Source organism: Streptopelia decaocto (assembly GCF_964273445.1).
Source record: "Streptopelia decaocto genome assembly, chromosome: 1".
Lineage (NCBI taxonomy): Eukaryota > Metazoa > Chordata > Aves > Columbiformes > Columbidae > Streptopelia > Streptopelia decaocto.
Genome location: NC_138663.1, coordinates 70,679,824 through 70,699,522, shown reverse-complemented (window position 1 = coordinate 70,699,522; position 19,699 = coordinate 70,679,824). Strand labels below are relative to the sequence as shown.

At 38.5% G+C, this 19,699-nt stretch overlaps 1 protein-coding gene across 1 annotated transcript in view; it reads right to left on the bottom strand.

Annotated features, from left to right (window-relative positions):
• The window catches only part of LOC309439343 (potassium voltage-gated channel subfamily KQT member 1-like), a gene marked incomplete at its 5' end in the record, with an annotated part of 488,884 nt that extends 471,774 nt beyond the window's left edge, over positions 1-17,110 (bottom strand). The window contains one exon of the mRNA XM_082051807.1: positions 16,728-17,110. Within this exon, the coding sequence (XP_081907933.1) occupies positions 16,728-17,110 (383 nt within the window). The remainder of the gene's footprint in view (positions 1-16,727) is intronic.
• Between the last annotated feature and the right edge of the window lie 2,589 nt (positions 17,111-19,699).

Sequence of the window (19,699 nt, the reverse complement as noted above, 5' to 3'; positions counted from 1 at the left end):
GCCTGCAAGTTTTGTAACTTCCAGCTATTTGTTGCTTCCCTCCTGTATTTTTTTGGTGAGACCCACTCTCTTTTTCCAATTCGAAAACACACATTAAATCAATCCAAAGGTCCCCATTCACTTAATTTATGGCACTACTTGTTGTGGCCAGTGAGTGTCACTCTTTCCCAGTGAATTACAAAGACATCACTTTTCTAGCACAGGATGGGCTGGATAAAGTATCATTCCTCATATAAAATGTATTTATCTGAAATGCAGAATCGCTGCAGATCACTTTTAGTCATAAAAGATCAAGACTTGCTTTTAGCAAGAGGGAAAGGGTTAGGTTCAGAGCACCTGGAATATATTCCAGTTTCAATAATCTCCTTTCCCAAATCCAAATCCCAGTGTAAAACCCTTACAGTAATGTCAAGCAGAAAGTTCTTGTCTTTGTATACTATATTATTAACAATTTCAAGCACTGTAGTGCCACATCTAGCTTGTCACTTTTGCCAATTGTATGACACGACAGAATGATACCTACACAGCATATGACAGTTAAGGCTATGGGTGAAGACAAACTTCAGACCAGTATTCAGAGCAAGGCAAGCAAGGACAATGTCAGCTCTAAGCAGTACTAGACCATCATACTGTGTTATTCCAAGACAGCTCAAAGTAGGGATGGATGACCTTGAGACTCTCGACCTTGATTCCAAAAAAATAAGAAATCATCACAGCCTGTTTATATGAACCTGGAAGAACAGCAAGCCTTGCATAAGAACTTTAGGTAATGTCGGAGAGCCTGAGACTCAGCCTGATACATGCTATAGGAGGGGAGAGCAGGTATCAGTCTTGCACAGCTCAGCAGCAAACTGCAGTGGCAGCATTCTTCCAAGTAGCTTGTCACAGGAGAAAGCTGTGGTTTATAAAAACAATTTTCTTCTTATTGACCCCAGCTTGGCTGAAAGATGCAACCAGCAAGTGTCCTCAATTGTAAATCCTAAGCCAATCTCAGCGATTTTTCACTTTTATCTGATGGGAAGCACATATTTATTTTCCAGGTAGGCGATTTATATGGAGAGGGAACTAAAGTGTTAATTTACTTTAAAACTGCTAATAATTGCACAGATAATTGTCAGGGCCCTCTGGGCTCTGACCTCAGCATGTCCCAGTCCCCAGGGACGGCTTCTTCAGCTAACACTGGATTAAGCTATTTCTAAAATACGTTGTAGCCGACAGCAGAGAAGTATTTCCCCTCACTTGCACAGCCTAAATGAGTGACTGCAGCACATCCACTTCTTGAGCTGAATTAGGGGACATTTTATCAGGAGATCACCCAGACTGCTAATGATCATTTTGCTTCATGATTTATTAGTGAGGGCACAAATCCCATTATCTGACGCAGTTTTGCCAGTAATGAATGGCTGCTAGCATGTGACCGTTCAGAATGAGAATATTTTGGGGAATGTGAGACGGAAAAACATGTTATGAAACAGCCTGACTTAAGATTCTTAAGAAATTAAGAGTGCGGCTCAGAAGAAAGCATCTGAGGACCGTTTTGATCTCAATTCATTCATTAAAATGAGAAAAAAAGGTAAAAAGGAAAAGAAATATGCCAGTTGTAGTCTTTGTAACCTCTTTAAGATGGTTGTCTTATATAGAAGGATTTCCATTCTGAACTATTATTTTATGCTTTTTACACCATTCTAAACATGTAATATACACTTGGTCAAAGGACTGGAGTGCTACATTTTTGTCTATATGAAGGGAGAGCAATTCCACAAACTCTGGCAAATAACTGTGAGACAGAATTGTAGGGGAGAGCTAATGTGTAAAATAAAAATAGCAAAATAAAACCTCTTTTTCTGAAGTGCTTCAAGTGGTAAATTCAGGTTTTACTCATTGATAATTTCTTGTGCTTCTGTTGTCTTGTTTTGATGATGAAAAAAATTTTCTGTTCATGCTATCTTTTCTCATCTTATTTCCTTCCACAGCTTTTGCAGCTAAAGTGCTATTGTCTACAGAGACAGTGAATTCTGGACATCATTTTAGATGTGAAACAGAAGACAACAGGAACCTCTTTTGCAGGTAATATCTGAAGCTCAATTTAATTTCCATTATAACCACAAATCACCATTATTCCTAAAAACTAAGATTATAAGATAAATTATTAAATTTAATATTGACAATATTAACATGTCTTTAACGTATCTTTACTAACGCATCTTTAATTTTTTATTTGGACTAAAAATCATAAACATTTAACATTTAGAAGTTTCTTTATCTGCTTTTATTTTTGATGTTTTAGAGTTGAAACAGTGAAAATTTGAAAATACATAATTAAATTTAAACAGGTGTCCTGTTAATTTAATATTTATTCAAGGAATCAGTACACTAAGAAAGATGTAAAACAGATTCAGATTTTTATGTAGAATATCAAGATAAAATAAAGGTAAGAATCCAAAAATAGACCTATTGAAAGTGTCATCAGTTGTAAACAATTTGGATGATGAACATAAACACAGTCAATTATATCAAAATAAAGTTAAGCTTCTTACTAAAAAAGGTAAAGGCATCTTGAGAAGCAGATGGCATTAATTGCTTTCTGTATCCAAAGGTCAATTTTTGTGTTCATGAGAGCTCATATTCAAATTAAATGCTGTGTATTTTTATGTATCATAAAAAGTGGGAACTACCTGCTGATTTCCTGACATGTTAAGAAAAAAAAAAAAACACAGTATTTTTCCTGTACATTGCAATACTGCAATGACTATTTCAGAAGCTATAAAACATGCTCATTCCATTGCAGCAGAATTTGCTTCTGAGTTCAGCTCTGCTCCATAACCTCCCACTCAAAAACACAGCATTAAAAATAATAGGCTACATGTTACTATTGTACATCTGAATCTACAGAGAACCTGGAAGAATGGAAAGGATGTGTTAGGGCTCTGAGGGCACCAAGAAGCTCTGATTGCCATGAGATGCATGAAGATCAACCCAACACATTAGATCTTCCTGCTAATGCCTCGTCACCCACCTTTTACCAGCAATACAATCCTCACCTGCAGTCATGGTACAAAGGCATCCAGATTATTATGTGGAGCAGTTTTTGGTTACTCAACTACTTTGTGGAAGGATTCAATACCCCAACAATTGGCAGAGCTATGGGCCACATTAACACTCCTGGGAACTGGCGGGCAACATGCATAAAGCTAAAACAAGGGCTTTTTACAAGTCCTACTCCAAAACCGGACCTTTGCAAGGTGCAGGAACACACTTTGACAGGAAGGGGGTTGCTCTCAGGACCTTGGTTGCATCAACACGCTCTATTTGCTCTGGTCAGCCTTTTGGTGCACCCAGTGCCCTGGCAACATGTGTGATTACTTCACAAACTCATCTCAGGACATGTCTACACAAATGTTACTGGAGCTGAAATTGAGCTAGTTTGAACTGCCTTGCCTGAGAACTGCTGAAGGCAGCATATCTCCACACAGGTTAGCTGCCTAAAATGCTACGTGTGCTTTCCAGTCTGCTCTGGTACCAGTGTATGATCTAGCTAGTTTAAAGTGAGTACATGTTTGCTGCCATGTCCTGGGTCAACATGTCCTCATGAAGCTCAGAAAACCTGCAGTCCAAAAGCTGTGCAATCTTGTCATCTGTAAGATGTTAAACAAAGCAGAAGATTATCTACATTTCGTTCTTTGTATGAATAACGTGAAGAAAAAAAATGATTATTCAGCAGGCTTATACAGCATTAGTTCTTACACAGAAGATCCAGAATTCGGAACCAAATATTTTTTCTAGCGTGTATAATCTCAGTAAAAAGCTCTGTCTTTCCACTACTGTCTATCAGCTCATAGTAGTAAAAAAACCAAGACTCTCAGTTCTGCTGCTCAGGTATGCACTTAACATGATTATTTTCTATTGGCTTCCTCCAGGTTCTGTGACGCTCTCATATCATCCCATTTTGAGTCCCACAAAACAGGTTCCTCTGCGTGCAAGGGTGCCTCAATCCAAGGCCTTCCCAATACCAAGAGCTCCTTTTTGATCACAACTCCCCAAAATGCTAGAAACCTCCTCCACTAGTAATGTTTCAAATTTCAAATACAGCTGTTCTTCTTTTTTCCAGGCAGTCTCAAATAGAGGATCTAGATCCGAGATGCTCTAATAATCTTACAGTACAGTCTGTGGGCTGCTGCCACCTCCAACAAGACAGAAAAGCTTGCTGAAGCTAGTGGGAATGGTAAGTACCTGATTAGTGCTCCTCACAACCAGCATGAAAGTAGATCTTCCCATTCTTTACTTGAAGTGTTCAGACATTGAACTTGAATCAGATAAGGGATACTTTCTAATATTATCAGCCAGAGTCAGATAGACTGAAGATGGCAAAAGTAACAGGAACATTTTATGGTAGGTATTATATAAAAACATATACAAAACCCCAAATGGTACTGTTCCAGGCAGTGATCTTACAGTATATAATTTTCATTTCACTTAACACAAGTAGCCATTCGTGGGTGTATACAACCTCAGTGTGAAGAAGCTGGAACTGCTCTCCTCTCTCACTGGATAAGTGTTTCCTGGAGTGGGAGGCAGGGAGGGGCTGAAGCTGAGACCCCTGAGGTGTCTTTCAGGACCCATGGTATACATCGCAGTCCCAGAGACAGGTTTTAGACACTGCTGGAGACGTTCCTGCCACAGCAGAGGAGCTGTTTGTACTCTCAGTGCACACCACAGGCCGTTGGAAAGAAGCCATGGGGTTGAGCTGGGTAAGCAAGTGGTATCTGTGTTATGACAAAAGTGCTGGAAACAAGTAGCAGAAACAAAGGTCAAGTCCTCTCTGCTCTCCAAGTAAATCCATTCCCATAGAAACAAACAATCCTTTTGCATCTTCTTCTCTAATACAGCAGAACAGCATTATCTTCTCCTTCCAGTATCTTTAAAACAGTAGTCAGCACACACTGCCTTCATATTTTTTTTAAGGTTATTATCTCTGTCACTGAGCCATGCACCAAACTGCAGGTTAGTTTTGAGAAGTCTAAACTTAAAGATAAATTGTTTAATTAACTGCCAACTGATCTGTAGAATCCAACAAGCTACATCTCTCTTGCCTCTTAGGCAATCAGGAAACATCCTTGTGGATTGCTCCTAACAGGCTCTGGGATGCTAAACATAGCTCTAACCAATGACCTTTTCAAACATACTGGAGAAAAAAAACCTTGAGTGAGTGCCAAATTCCCTTGGACAATGTGGGACAATAGTTGAATATTTGGTACAACTTAAAAACGTTTAACAAGACTCACCACCGATTTGCCTTCAGGTCTCGCTTCAAGTTTTTGTTTGACAAACAAGCTGTTCCCCAAAATGCAATGGCAAAGCTTACAAGTTTTAACTTGTCAACAAGTGACTGCCAGGTCCTGGGTCTCCATAAATAATTGTGATTAGATTTCTGGCATACTTATAGGTAAAGTAAGTGGATGGGTGTGAGTTTAATTTGTTGGTTTGGGCTGAAAGCACTTAAAGCTCATCACGTGCCAATTTCCGTTTCCCCGCCACTGCCAGTTTGGCTTTCTCTTGTTCCCTGCTGTTCATACTCTCTCCTGCAATGGGCAAAGTTCTCTGTGCTGCAAGGGGGTGAAAACAGGTTGTGATTGGTTACTTGCTTGGGGTAGTCATTTACATCAACAGGGAACAGTCCTGCTTGTTGGTGGCTGTTCAGTTCCTAAAGGGAAGGAGCTCGTAAGGAGAAGACATAAATAATTCCGAACTAGTAGAACTGGTCTACTCATTACTATCCAGAAAAGAGCTGAGATGCTGCTTTCTGGTATTTTGTAGTCCCCTTTGAGTCTTCTGTGATTCCCAAGGATGTCAAGCCATGGTTTGATCTTTTACTTTAGCAAATACTGAGAGCTGCTAAAAATAGAGCAGTATTTCCTCTCAAAACACCTGGCTTTCTTCAATTTTTTTACTTTTGTGAGGACAGAAACTGACCCCTCATCAACTATGCACAGACTTCTCCTTACTCTCTCTTTAAAGGAAAAAAGAAAAAAAAAAAAAAAAAGTTTTACTTATCAGAGGAAAGAGGATTATCTGATAATTCCTTATTTGATTTTGGACTCTGACTTAACACAGTTCACATCAACAGAAGACAGAGGTGCCATGTTTTCCCAAGAGAGGTCTTGCTAATGTACACTAAATTTTAGTATTTCTTTATTTCTCCTGGAGTCCATAAGTCTTATGCATACAACAAGAGGATACTGCTTTTTCATTGATGTTTTTAAACCATCATCCTTAAATCTGTTTCATGTGTTACAAAATTTAAATAGGCAGTACTGGTACATTGGACAGTTGATCAACATGGGTTAAAGGTAACAAGTGAGTGCCTCTCTGTGTCCCGATCTCCCTAACCGTTACTTCATTTGGGAAAGTAGATAGTGCAACTGTAAACATGTTTCTGTTGTTATTGTAGCCAGGGACAAATTCTGTTTAGTAGATAATTGCCTATGAGTATGTTCTACTGAAGCCTGCAAACACTTGGAACTAGTAGGTTAACTACAACACTGAGAGCAAAATGATTTCAAGTACTTTATCAAGGGTGAACACTTTCAAGGTCATGCTGTAACAATCTCATTTTTCTATGGAAGACAAACCTAATGGAAGCTCTTAAAGGAGAAGCATTAATCATTCCTCCTTTTAACTTTTGCATCAAATAATGCCATTTCTATCAAAGACTATCTGCATGGGGGTTTTGTGTTTATCTGCTGCAGATAAGTGTGCTTGAAATGTTGATACATGGGATGCTTGTGGGAACACTATCTCTTGAACAACAAAAAAAGAGATGGGTGAGGAGAGGACAAACTTATAAACTGGTAGACAGAGATATACTCCTTGGCAATCAAATACAAAATAGTAGCTTTTCAGCCTTTTGGGCTTGCCAAATTTCATTGCCTCTGCAAAGCTATGTTTAGAGAAGAAAACATTTTTAGAAACATATGAGTTCTACAGTAAAAGAAAATCAGCAAAAGTTATTATAAAAAAGCTGTTGAAACTTATGCCCTGTAGTGTTCAGATGCCTTGATCATGGGCCACTGGTGTTTTTAACACAACTAGATATGTCTTTCCCCTGCTGTGTTCCTTCCTTGAAATGGAGCTACTGTGACTTACTTCACTGTGTGAAAGCCCTTAAGCTAGATACATACAAATGGCTTATATACATTTCTAGTTTAAATTATATCCAAAACCTGGTTCTTAGTATCTTAGATAATTTTTTTTATCCTATACACTGTTTGCTCCAGCAAGATGTGAAGTCAAACTGTTCTGTTCTACTAACACACTAGGACAGAAGAAATCCAATTGCTTCAGCTGGAGTTAAATTACAAGAGAAAGAGATTGGATTAATGGTAATATGTCCAACTAAATCTATGTGTAATTACACCTATTGGTCCTTTGGCTTTTTGCTTGATGATAAACTACAGAGTTGTCCAGCAGAGACAAATAGCTTGAAGACAGCATGTTGTCAGGGAGAATAAATGAGTATAGCCAACATAAAATTCTATTAGGGGCTCCAGTGGCACGGGTTGCTCTTTATTTTAAGTGGTTATTTTGTGGCAAGAAAATTAAGGAGAGCATGTCCATTTTTTTGTGCTATAGAAGTGCAAGATTTTCTAATTCCTGCGTGCATGAAGCACTTAAGTTTCTTCTAAATGGGATTATACTGTGTTATGTTGAATAGCCAAGTGCTTCTACAAAACATTCCCGCTAGTCTGAAGAAAACCTCATTCCTGGTGCTTACATGATTTTGTTATCCAAATGAATTTCCGACTAAGTCATAAGAGAAGGTTGTCCATGTGCCTTTGTAGGCAAGTTGTGGTGTCCCTCAGTTCTCTCAGAGGTCTGTTTCCAGGCTCCTGAGGTTTGATGTTTTGTGGAAAGGTCTTGACCTTATACCTATGTGATCCTACACAAATTAGACTTGGTTGGAAACTTTGGTAAAGGAACTATTTTTCTGTTGAAAACACCAATATGTTAAAATTAGAAAGTAGTCTGGGAATGTGTTGATTTCAGCAGAACTGGAGGAGATCAGAGAGGTTCGAATGGAAGCTTGCCTAGCTTTAGATGCTGCTAACAGGCATCCTGCCTGACAGGGAGCTTGGGTATATCTACTTTCTGGTTTGCCTCAGAATAAAGTATTTTCAGGGATCTGAAGCCTTCAACCAAAGGAAAAGTCCACCTAGAACATGGGTATATGGAAGGTATCTGTTTTTATTTTTTTTCCTTCAGCTCATTCTAGGTTGCATCCAGAAATGCCTGATGGCCCAGTTGCATGTAACATGAAGTTGTCCAGCTGACTCCAATACAAAGTAATTAGCCAGTATTTCTACACACCTAGAAAATTTTAAAGGTAGTTTACAAACACACACTCTACTCTGTATTTTTCTTTAGACCTTTCACCTGCATATGTATAAATTGTCACAAACCAGTTTTAATCGATAGCCAATACCAATGCTGTTCAAAACACAGCATGAGCCACACATCACAGGGAAAGAATCTCCCACTTCAAACCAGCTTTCTGAACCAGCTTCCCGAAGACATGTTATTTTTTAAAAATCCACAATTCCTACTAATAATGAGCCTTTCACATTTTCAAAGCATTTAACAGCCTCACATATTTACTGCTCTTTAGAGCTCTAAGACTTGGATTTTGCCTTTTCTCTGAGGTTAGCTGGCACTAATCCAGAACTGATAAATTACATTTGTGCATCCATTACAATTGTCAGAAGCACTGATCTTACAGAAACCTTTTCTCAGTGCCCCGCCATTCCTAGAATTTAATTGAGTGCCTGTATCTTCCTCTAACATCCATGCTGCTACGTTTGTCTTTTTTGCTCTTATCTCCATATGTTTTGTCACCAGAATGTCCGGATGTCTTCTCCTTCCCTGGTACAGGAATCAAGCTTCTGTTTTGATTCTGAGGCACTATGACTTTCTAGAAGAGACCTCATCAGTTCTTTAAACATAGACAGAAACAGTTCATCATCATTACTTCATGATCAGTGTTCACGAATCTGATCTATTTATCATCAACTTTGACTGTGAGAAAAAAGATCAGTAGGTTTCAGCATGTGATCTAAGATACAGCTTCACAGGGACAGGAAATTACTGCCACCATTTACAAAGTAACAAAATCTCTTTGTAGTACATGAATTCATGAATTCATGTAGTACATGAATTCATGTTTCTGAGTTCAAGTTTCAAAAAAAGGAAAAAAAATAAATGCATATAATGTTGCTGTGCAAATACATTTATTAACAAGCTAGTGCCAGCTTGATTATCATGAAGACATCTGAAACACTTTTGTTCTTGAATTTGATACCATGTGGATTCCACAAGTTAATGAGAGATTGTAACATTAACGTCAAGGAGTACCTTTTTATTTTGATTGTTTCTGTAAGAATAGAGCATTTTTCCACAAAAGAGTAACAAAATTCCATCAATAGCACCATATTAATGTCACATTACAGTATTTATTTTCATTACAGAAACAAATGGTTTCACTATAGAAACAACATGAACCTGTGGGAAGAGTAATACCTATTCATTGCAGAGTCCATTACAAAATTGAGCTTCTAGAATAAGATGGATTGAATTTCTTACATAAATGATGGAAAAAGTCATCAATAATTTCAAAAAATGAAAATAAAACTTATGCAGCCTGCGGCTTTGTGCTCTGTGGTTAGGTTATTCTGTGCCTAAAGTGAAGTATGCTCAGATCAAAGTTCTTCCTTAGGAACTATTGTAACACCTCTCTCCTGAAAAGACTCTTTGGTGCCAAACAATCTACTTGAGCTCAAGGGAAGTATTTTCATCTTTGGGGTTATTAACTTATCCATCTTCTACCCAAATGCTTATTTTAACAAAACATGAAGAAATTTAATATCTCTGACATGTCTCATCCTCTGTCAATATTAGCTGAAACTTGCCAACTGGCTCAAAATTATTTTGCAAGGCACTTTTAGACAGATGCGCTCAGACAGTGTGGTTGCAGAAACCTCATTTCCTTTGGAAAAGAGGCTAAAAATTTATAACTGTCTCCATGTATTTTTAGAACAGCTCAGTCTCTGGACTTTCTAGAATACTAAAGATAATTCTGTTTAATATTAGTGCACCTCCATTAGCAACTTAAGCCATTCCACCATATCCAGTTGAACATGCAACCCTAAGTAGTAGTAACATTATTCCACTTGCATGAAGTTAATAGTTCTTGGGTTTATTCCCTTTAATATCACTCGTCTTTTGGTATCCAAAGTTTATCATCATAGCCAAGACATCAGCTTAGTACCTCTCTGTATATAGAGATACAGACATATAGACATAGCATATAGACAAAAATTAGCTACTGTAATTACAAATTCGAAAACTTCTCAGCTCAATTTCTGTATAAAATGTCCAAATAAGTAATTGTTATGCTGGAAATAAACATCCTGAACCTAATAAGGATAATAAAAAACCCTAACTTACCCTTATGAATGTACATCATGTCCAGACCTAAGCTGTGACATCTAGGTCAAAACCAGAATCTTGAAAGCAGTCATATGCTTGCAACTACTTTGAACTTTAGTTGTTGTTCATGTTGGTTACGTTACAATCACATCATTGGAAAAAGCAAAATAGCTGCTTGCATTCTAGAGATAAATGTGCAAAGGAGAGAAATGGGAATTTGATGGTCCCTTTGAGATAAACAGTTATAAATAATGGGCAATAGGCTCCATTTACAGATAAAAACATAAGCAGGAGAATACTATGCTAACTTACTCACTCTATATATTAGTTTCTCTGAGAGCTTTTATACTCAAAGAATCAAAAGATATGCAGGCAAATGTCTCGCATTTTATTTTTGCCCTTTAATGTGCTTTACATCAGCAGTGCTTGTATGCTGAACAAAAATGGAATATCAGCCAGAATGGTGACTCCTTCAATTGTATTAACAGAACATGACTACAGCATTTCTTACATGAAGCTGAGGAAAGTGAAAAAAAAAAAAAAAAAAAAAAAAAGAGAGAGAGAGAGAAAGTACAATCTGAAGAGAAACAATAATGAAAGAAATATGTAATTTTTAGCTTGTCCCAATGATCTGAACTCCCTTCTTTTTGTATTGCTCATGGTGATGCAGACATTGGTACATAGAATCTTTTGTAAAGGAAAAATCCCTTAGGAGGCCAGCCCTCATTTTACAAATATGTTCTTCATCTTCTGTACCTTCCTCCCGAAGTTATAAGTTAGCAACAGTATTGATATTGTTCATACAAATTACTCGACAGTAACTCCTTAGATGAGTTCTTTGCAACAAGCTGCCAGGAGCATGCATGTGTGTATGAGTGTATGTGCCTCTCTGTGAGGAAGCTGTGGGCGTCAGTATGGATGAGGAGAGGGGTAACAAAGCAAACTCACATTTTCATATGCAACTAAGCCAACACGACAGTTCATTGGTGGTAAAATGGAGAGCTCTCCTGCATCCCATTTCAGTCTTGTCTAACTGGTTAGTACTGGTTCCAGCACCATCAGACCATTTGCTGAGACACTAAAACTCCTTAAGGCATCAAAAGCTACTCACTTTCTTGCTGGGCTAGATCTCTGCCATTACAGTGAGTTGACTCAGCTTAGAAAGGCCAGCAAGTGCCAGAAGCAGAACACATTATGTAGAAGAAACGTATGGCCAGGAGAGAAGATGGGAAGGTGAGAGAGGCAATCTTCCATTTTTGGTACCAGTAAATTATTATGCCAGCTCTTGTGAAACTATATTCTAAGGAGGACATTCTCCTTTTCTTTCCCATGTGGTCAACAGAGAGACAGACAGCATCCCTCAGGAAGGATTCAGAGCAACAGCCATTTTTCTCTTCAAGTCACCATTTGGAGGAGTTGTTTCCCCATAAATCAAAAGGGAGCCTGGAGAGCAGACTTTGTTGCTAGGCAAACTCTGCATTTGGGAAATGTTTTGCAGTCAAACCAGGTGGTCTGCAGTACTTGCCAGACAATTTGCAGTGTTACTTTGCAATTATTCTTTACAATTTTATAAGAAATTTAACAGGTGATTACGATCCACTAGGTGCACTAAGAGAACAATAGTGAACAGTATTTCAAGAGCAGAGTGTGTATTACTAACCTGACAGAAGACCATTCACTTTTCCCTGCTGGCCTAGGTTTCTGCTAGCATAATAAGTTGAATTGGCTCAGTAATCCAAGGATATCCAAGGAGAACTGGAGCTGGCAGGACCAAGCTGAACTGCTAAGGCAGATGAGGGAAGCAGAACCAGAGGTGGTTTGTTAGCAGTGAGCTGTTAGATTTGCTCACCCCATCTCGTGGGAAGTTATGAGACATAAAGATTGGTCTAACTTTTAAATGAGAACAAGATCTAACACTCATTTAGCAAGTGGCTAAACTAGCACAAAGTAACCTGGAACAGCTGTAAGTTCTCACTTAAACTTTCACAGTGTTACACGACAAGAAAATGGCAGGCCTGAGAACACAATCTGAGAGTCCCTCTCATGGGCCTCCCTCTTGCCTTAGACTTGCCTCCCTTTTCAACCAGCCTGTGGTTTCTCTACTGGCTGCCAACAAGCCTTCCAGCTGTGCTAACTCCAGCAGTGATGCTGACATCCGTTTGCTAAGAACTGGACTGAGACCAACAGCTCCTTTTGTATCTCCCCACAGTCATTACTTCTTCTTCACTATTGACTTGGATGAGATTCAAACCAGTTGCCTATGGGTTAAAGGTTCCTTCTCCCATCATGAATTCCATGCTCCTTCTTTCCCCTAGCTTCTAGCTGTCCTGTCCTACCCCTTCTTCCTCCCAGTGGCTCTCTGAGTTTTTTGACCATTTTCGGCTGTCCTGCTGTTCCAGCTGTTTGTGCCTATCCAGTCTTCTGATCTCCTAAAGCTGCGAGTCCTTTTTTTCCTTTGTCCTTCCTGCTTAAGTCTGCTTCTCTTTGTTCTTCAGGTAGCCTGCTCTTGTATTGCTTCTCCTCCATTTTCGGCATCACTGGCACCAGTCACAATTTCTATGACAATCCAGTCAAGCCTTCTCTTTCTCAGGAGCAGGTTCTCGTCTGTTACTGTTTCACCAGACTCAGTGTAGCCATTTGTTCTGCTTCCTCACTTCTTAGTCCAAGTGCTATCCACCCAGATTCCCTTTAAGCTTCTGGCTTTTAAATAAAAAGCAATTAGTTGTCCAACCAACAGCAGCTGAAAAGACCAAAATTAGAAATCTCTGGATGTTCCAGAGAAATGGAAAAGATAGGACAAGGAGGTTGAATTGCAGTGAGTAAATACAACTGAGCATACCTGAGAAGAAAAGGTACTATGGATCCACCCTGTTTGCTGAGATATACAGCCAGTTAGTCTCAATGCAAATCTGCATAATCCTGGGACCTGAGCTGTGCAGCTGTGCAGCACAGGGCTCTGCTGTGATGCTGGCACAGCCTTAGGCTGACACAAGGTGGCCTCTATCGCTCACACTCAGAACAAATTAACATATGACAGCAAGTAGTTACGCCTTCTCCTTGAACACAAGAGAGAAGGTACTCTTCTCCTATTACCAGTCACCCCTTGGGTCTGTGAGTGCACATGGGTGCACATATAGGGATCCTTTTCTTTCCATAGGCTTGAATTGCACCTTCCTACTTCTCATTCTGTGCCTCTACAAAAGTGACAGAAAAGCCAGACCATCACCACCTTTTGCCCAGGGCGAAAGTGACCTGCAAAGCCTTGGCAGTGTAGCGTTCCCCACTAAAATTACATTCTAGCACTTTGAGCACATACATTAGATTCTGGTTTTGGTTTATGATCATTGCTGCCTAGCATCTAAACAGAGGTCAATAACCTTATGAGGAAAACTGTCTGGCTTCACTCCTCCCTACTCAGTTCACACGTATGTGAACACAGTATTTTAGCCAAATGAACACAATGTTCTAGACTATAATTGAGCCATTCCAGTCGTAATTAAACACATATACATTTCAGAAATGTAAACTCATCACATGAATAAGGTTCCACTTACAAATAAATAAATTCATAGATTTGCCAAGTAACTTCATTGCCATACATAACTCATCACCAATACATATTGTACTAATCATTCAAAAGATAAAATATGACAATTACACCCTAATAGCTTGACATGTGGGTGTGATCTAAACAAATGCATAGTTGTATTTAGAAATCAAATTTAAGCCATCCACACACTTCTTTTTCTGGACTGAGGACCATATGTCAAGCAGCTGGACTTTAACATATATTGATATCCAACATATAGCTGCAAGAACAGGTTGGTCAGGATCAATGTATGCGGTTGCATGTCACAGCTTTTTCTCAAGCCCTCATCTCTTTCTAACTTGTTCTTTACCCTATTCTTGGGGATTTCAGAAGTTAAGTATTTCACAGTACCTACAGTGAAGCTGAAAATTACTTAAATGAGGAAGTTTTCAGAACTGGGAAGGAGAATTCTTAAGCAAATCCACTCACCTCTTCAAATATTTTGTTTTTAAACTACAATTTTAGCCTGGAATAACTTCACTAAAATAAGATGAATTTCAGATGTAATTGGGCAAAAATAACTCCCCTTTCTAACCTATCTTATGATGTTCCTTGAGGACTTGAAGCATCAGGCATACAATAAATGTTACACGAGATGAGATTGTTTTGGTAATTTCAGAATGCAAGAGGAAGGTCACCTCCTGGAGCACTTGCTGTTCCCTTGTCTTGCCTGTTAGGTTCTTTCTAGCAGAACTGGCTCCGGATCAGTACAGACTCCAGTCCCTCTTGGATAGAAACTTCCAACAAGTTTGTACATGAGTTATGTGGTCTTTGTGGCATATGAAGGACAAAAGGACAATGAAGGGATGCTGCACATCCAGCTCTGTTGGCTACACAAATATCAGCTACAGACTTGGAAGACTGGATTTGTTGTTAAAATAGTCATCATCATCATCAGATCAGCTCTACATAAATTACCTGAAAACCATAGATATAACAGTGGAAGCTTTTTTTAAAAATAAATTACAGCTTGTACTCTTTATAAAATTAATTCTACTTTAGATTAGCTCTGTATTACTTTAACAATGTTTAACTTTAATGATACTTAATGTTGAATAGTATGTTCTTTCCAAAACAGAAACTTGTTATATAAATGAACACACCATGTAGTTATTGGGATTGTTACTAGGACAAATGTACTTAGGTTTTAGCCAGCATTTTGTCCTATGTTTAAATATTTCACTTTCAAGCAATGTGAAATGAAAAGCTTTTAAAAGGCATCAATTTCCGTATTATTTCCTTAAAGTTAGGAACCCACCTATTGTTAAACAAAAAAAAAACCAAGGAGTTTTCTGTTTGTAATAGCAATATTTTATCGAATTTTCTAGTGTGGCATGTGTGCGTGTATATATATTTTTTTAAACTGAAATGCTCATAGCAGAATATAAGTACATATTAATGGTCAACCTTAGTCTGAGATAAAAGCAACTCAGATGACGAAACAAATGCATTTTAGCAAGATTAATAAGTTCTAACCTCAAATAGGCTTACATCATGACTATTCACTTATTTAAATCTCATAAATTGCATCTATTTAAGCCTCAGGAATTATTATATACTGTAAGCACAGTCCTTGAAAAAGACCCTAGTCTTTTACTTGGTAAAATTTCATTAATCAAAAAGTCCTTTTAAAAAAAATCCATATATGATTTTGAGGGGTGAAAGGGCACAAGTATTAATAAGACCATCTATTTTATGCCAAATAGAAGCATTATGACTCATTATAATTGCCATATATTTCTCTGGGCTGTTTCTGACTGCAGTAACTGATAATGGTTTTTACAAACTGCAGTCAGCCCATCAGTTCATCTGAGACAAACAGAATAATTTCAACATTCTGCATTTCTTCAGGACCTATGCTAATTTTATAATAAAAGCAAGGAATTTGGGCTCAGTTTGCATTCACCATAGCCACGAAAACTTCCCCTTGCCTCAGTGAGAACACAGGCAGACAATTTCTACAGCTAAAATGACAAATTATTCTGTTAAGCAGCATTTAAAATAGCAACTGAGGTCTTGCTAAACTTGACAGATAGTTCAAGGAAAAGAGAAGCAGCTGTATTAATATACTAACCACTGTTTTACAAGAGTAACTGGAAGCCTTCATTTTCTCCTCGCAAGTACTATATGCGTGGTATAATGAAAAAAGCGTTTTGCTAAAATTGTACTCATTATGTGTTCGGAACTGCAAATTAATTCAAATTAGTGATGTTATGAATGTTTGTCCACAAATGACTTCTTTTGTTATTTCAGCATGAGCAAAATAGACTTAAAATGTGACTTACCTGATCACAACCAAACCGTCCACATGTCATATAATTGTAAACTGCAGTGTCTGAAGCTAGAACAACATAAAGCAGCCAAGGCAGTAATAAAAACTGCCATGAGCATATAGGAATTAACATCACAAATATAAAATTATACAGTATACATCTTTGAAGACAAATATCAAGTGAAAAATAAAAAGAACTCCTCCCAAAATGTTAATGGATATAGAGGTTGAGCATTTGAGAGACTGGCTTTTCCTTTGCTTTCAATGGGATCACTCATGCAACAGGTTTTCAGCCTGTGAGCTCAAGTACTGTGACTTCTGGATGACTAAGTGGATGGTTTCAAATTTTTCTTACACCAAAGATTATGTGAAAATGTAGGTACTTACACAGTAAAATGATAGATGAAACACTTCCATCCACTGGGCCTCTCTAGGAAGTTGTAGACATCTCCCTGCGTACTAGTTTTAGTTAGATAGCGGCTATGGAAACACTTGGTTGTACAGGCCCTGTGGACCTCACTTTCTGTTGAGGTTGCAGCCTTCCTGCCTTCCTCAGTGCTGTGGGGAATCCCAGATCCATTATCCATTGGAGTTTCTGGATCCAGCGGCACGGAAGAGTACTGCATCTTGCTTATGTTCCCCCCAACTTCCAGCAATGCTGCAGATTTCCTATTTCCACTCAGACTGCTAAGTTGGGAAGTGGAGCCTTGAACCTGTCCACAGAGGTTATACATTGGGTGCCCAACAGTTTCTTCGCTATCACAGGACATGCTGTAACAACGCACAGTTGATAGTAACCCTGATCAATATTTAAAGTTATAAAGAAGGTATTGTATGTCCTCCCTGCCCAGGGCGTTCTCCAGCAGCTGGTAAGATGACTTTCTGCTATTATCAGGGAGCTTGTCTTTGACACAAGTGTGAGCTGTCAGCCTGTCACCTGCTGTCACTCACAGCTTCTGAAATTAAATCAGAAAAACATATTAGACAACAACGCATACTAGAGAACAACACATACTAGAGAACAGAAGTAACAAAAGGATGGGAAAGAAAAGAGGTTGAGACATCTGGGGGAAGAAAGAGAATTATAATTCCAAGTTACATTTGTTAAGAAGGAAACCTAGAACTATCTAAAGAGTGCAGCACTAGTACAGCAGCCGAGTTGTCTTGAGAGCTGATCCCATGGTATTGCTTTAAGCTGAACAGTTCTTGAAGTGTCCTGATTAGAGATGGAACTGTGAAAATTTCCTGGAATTTATAAACTTGCTGTTGCCTGAAACACACCTGACTGAGGTTTTGAACTGCAACACCTTCACCTCAAGAGATCTTATCTAGAGGGTCAGTGTTACAGAACGATTTTAAGACTTGAATAAATTATTGTAGTCCTCTCATGGAATCTGATCTTGCAGTCCATGGTATTCAGGAACAAATTTTCTCTAGTGTAAACAGGAGGATACCATTAATTCTAACTGTCACTGGGAGGTTAATATTGCTACAAGAGAAAATATCAAAGACCCCTGGCCTGATTCTTGATTTTCTTCCAGCCATTTAATGTTTGTGGCTAATTTGCTGATTTCAAGCAAGTACTTAGAGAAAACAGAACAGAAAATAAGACTCTTATAAATCAATATATATTTCATGAGGCAGATTTAACTTGCTACTAATACACACAAATACTTAGCAATATTAATCATTTTGTGAGACTGAGAGCAGCTGTCTTTCTGAAGTGTCATTTTTGTACTGCTTAATTTCTTATGCACTAAGGTGAAAAGCTGCCCTATTTTAAACTCTTAGCTAAAGTGAAAATATGAAGATATTATGAAAAGACAAAAATACTAGAAATATCACAGAAGGTGACTTTAACTTCAAAGCACTGCTGACTTTAATGTCAAAATTATGTTTCTAATGACATATTGCAATATACTCTGTTATCCACAATACGAATCCTGCACACCTGTGAGTTGCAGCTGATTGCTCCTCTGTCACAAGAGACTCACACCCACATTTTGAGTTACTTTAGCCTCATCATAATAATTTTGAGAGATAATTTCAGCCTTCACCTTCTTTAAAAAAATAAATAAAAATGAAGCTTATTTTTTGTTGTTTCTTTAACACCCTCATCTGTAGTGAATGAACTACCATTGTAGGACATTTGAACAAAGCCCATTAAGTTATTCCACAAGATATTTACAAGGACTAGTGCTCTTTTTACAGTGTGTTCATTCCTTAACACTGGTCATGGTAGGATGGACTGATACATTTCTATATTATTATTACATCAATAGAGAGATACTTCCTATCCCTCATCAGTTCTCTTGGCACTGAAAAGCTGTAGGGACTAGACATTGAAGCACAAAGCCCTTCATCCAAATCAATCTGCATGACCATAACAAATACACTACTCCTTCCATATAATTAATTTTAGGGTGCTGAGGCTACCTAGACAGGTGCTTGCAGCAAAAGGCTGACCACCCAGCAGCTGCAAACTCAGCTACCTGAAAGATATTTGCTAGCCTACTTAACCAAAGCAGGGGATCCCACACAGTCAAACATAAAGCACAGAAAAGCCTGCAACCAGCTGGCAAACAGTACCTACTTACTCTTGTTATGAGTCCTTCTACTCTATCTCGCTGCTGCTCCCTCAGCTCCACAGAGCAGCCTCCCCAGAGAAGTAAAGGCAGAGGAGCTGCTACTGCCTGACTCTGCCCCCAGCATATCAAGTCCCACCCTGAGTAACGCAGGATCCCTCCCTTTTATCTGCCTTATACGGCTGCCCTTGGAAAAGGCAGAAAAAGAGCTGTGGAACAGTTCTGACAACTTCAGGGAGGAATTACTTGTGCTTCTTCCTGTTGTCAAAACCAGCAATCGCAAGCAACAGCTTAATTTTGCTGAGGATTGTCCTCCTTTCCCTCCCAGTCCTTTTCTTATCTGCATACACTTAATTGAAATGGGTTCACAGTGGCATTTCCTTACTGCACAAGTTTTAAAAATTTCAATTAGGTGTTGCTTGTAGCTAGCTGGAGACTTTGCAGCAGCCTTTCATGTTGAGTAAGTCTAAACAGGCAGCTTCAGTTGTTTGTTTGGGCTTTTTTTCCATCAATGTTGTGGCAAAAACAAAAGCAGCACTTCATTATGTTACATTAAGTAATGGAAAATCAGAAGAGAATCCCAAACATAACCATTCCAGCCTCAAATTCCTCATTTTATTGTTGAACTTTCTAATCAGGAAGTAAAAAGTGAGTACTACTATTTCTTTCCTTTTCTGCATTTTGTAACAGAAAATAGACTACTGTGTGAAATACCAACATTTTGAATATGAGTTGTTCCACACTTTTGCACAGTTATGTGGCTGAGAATGAAAC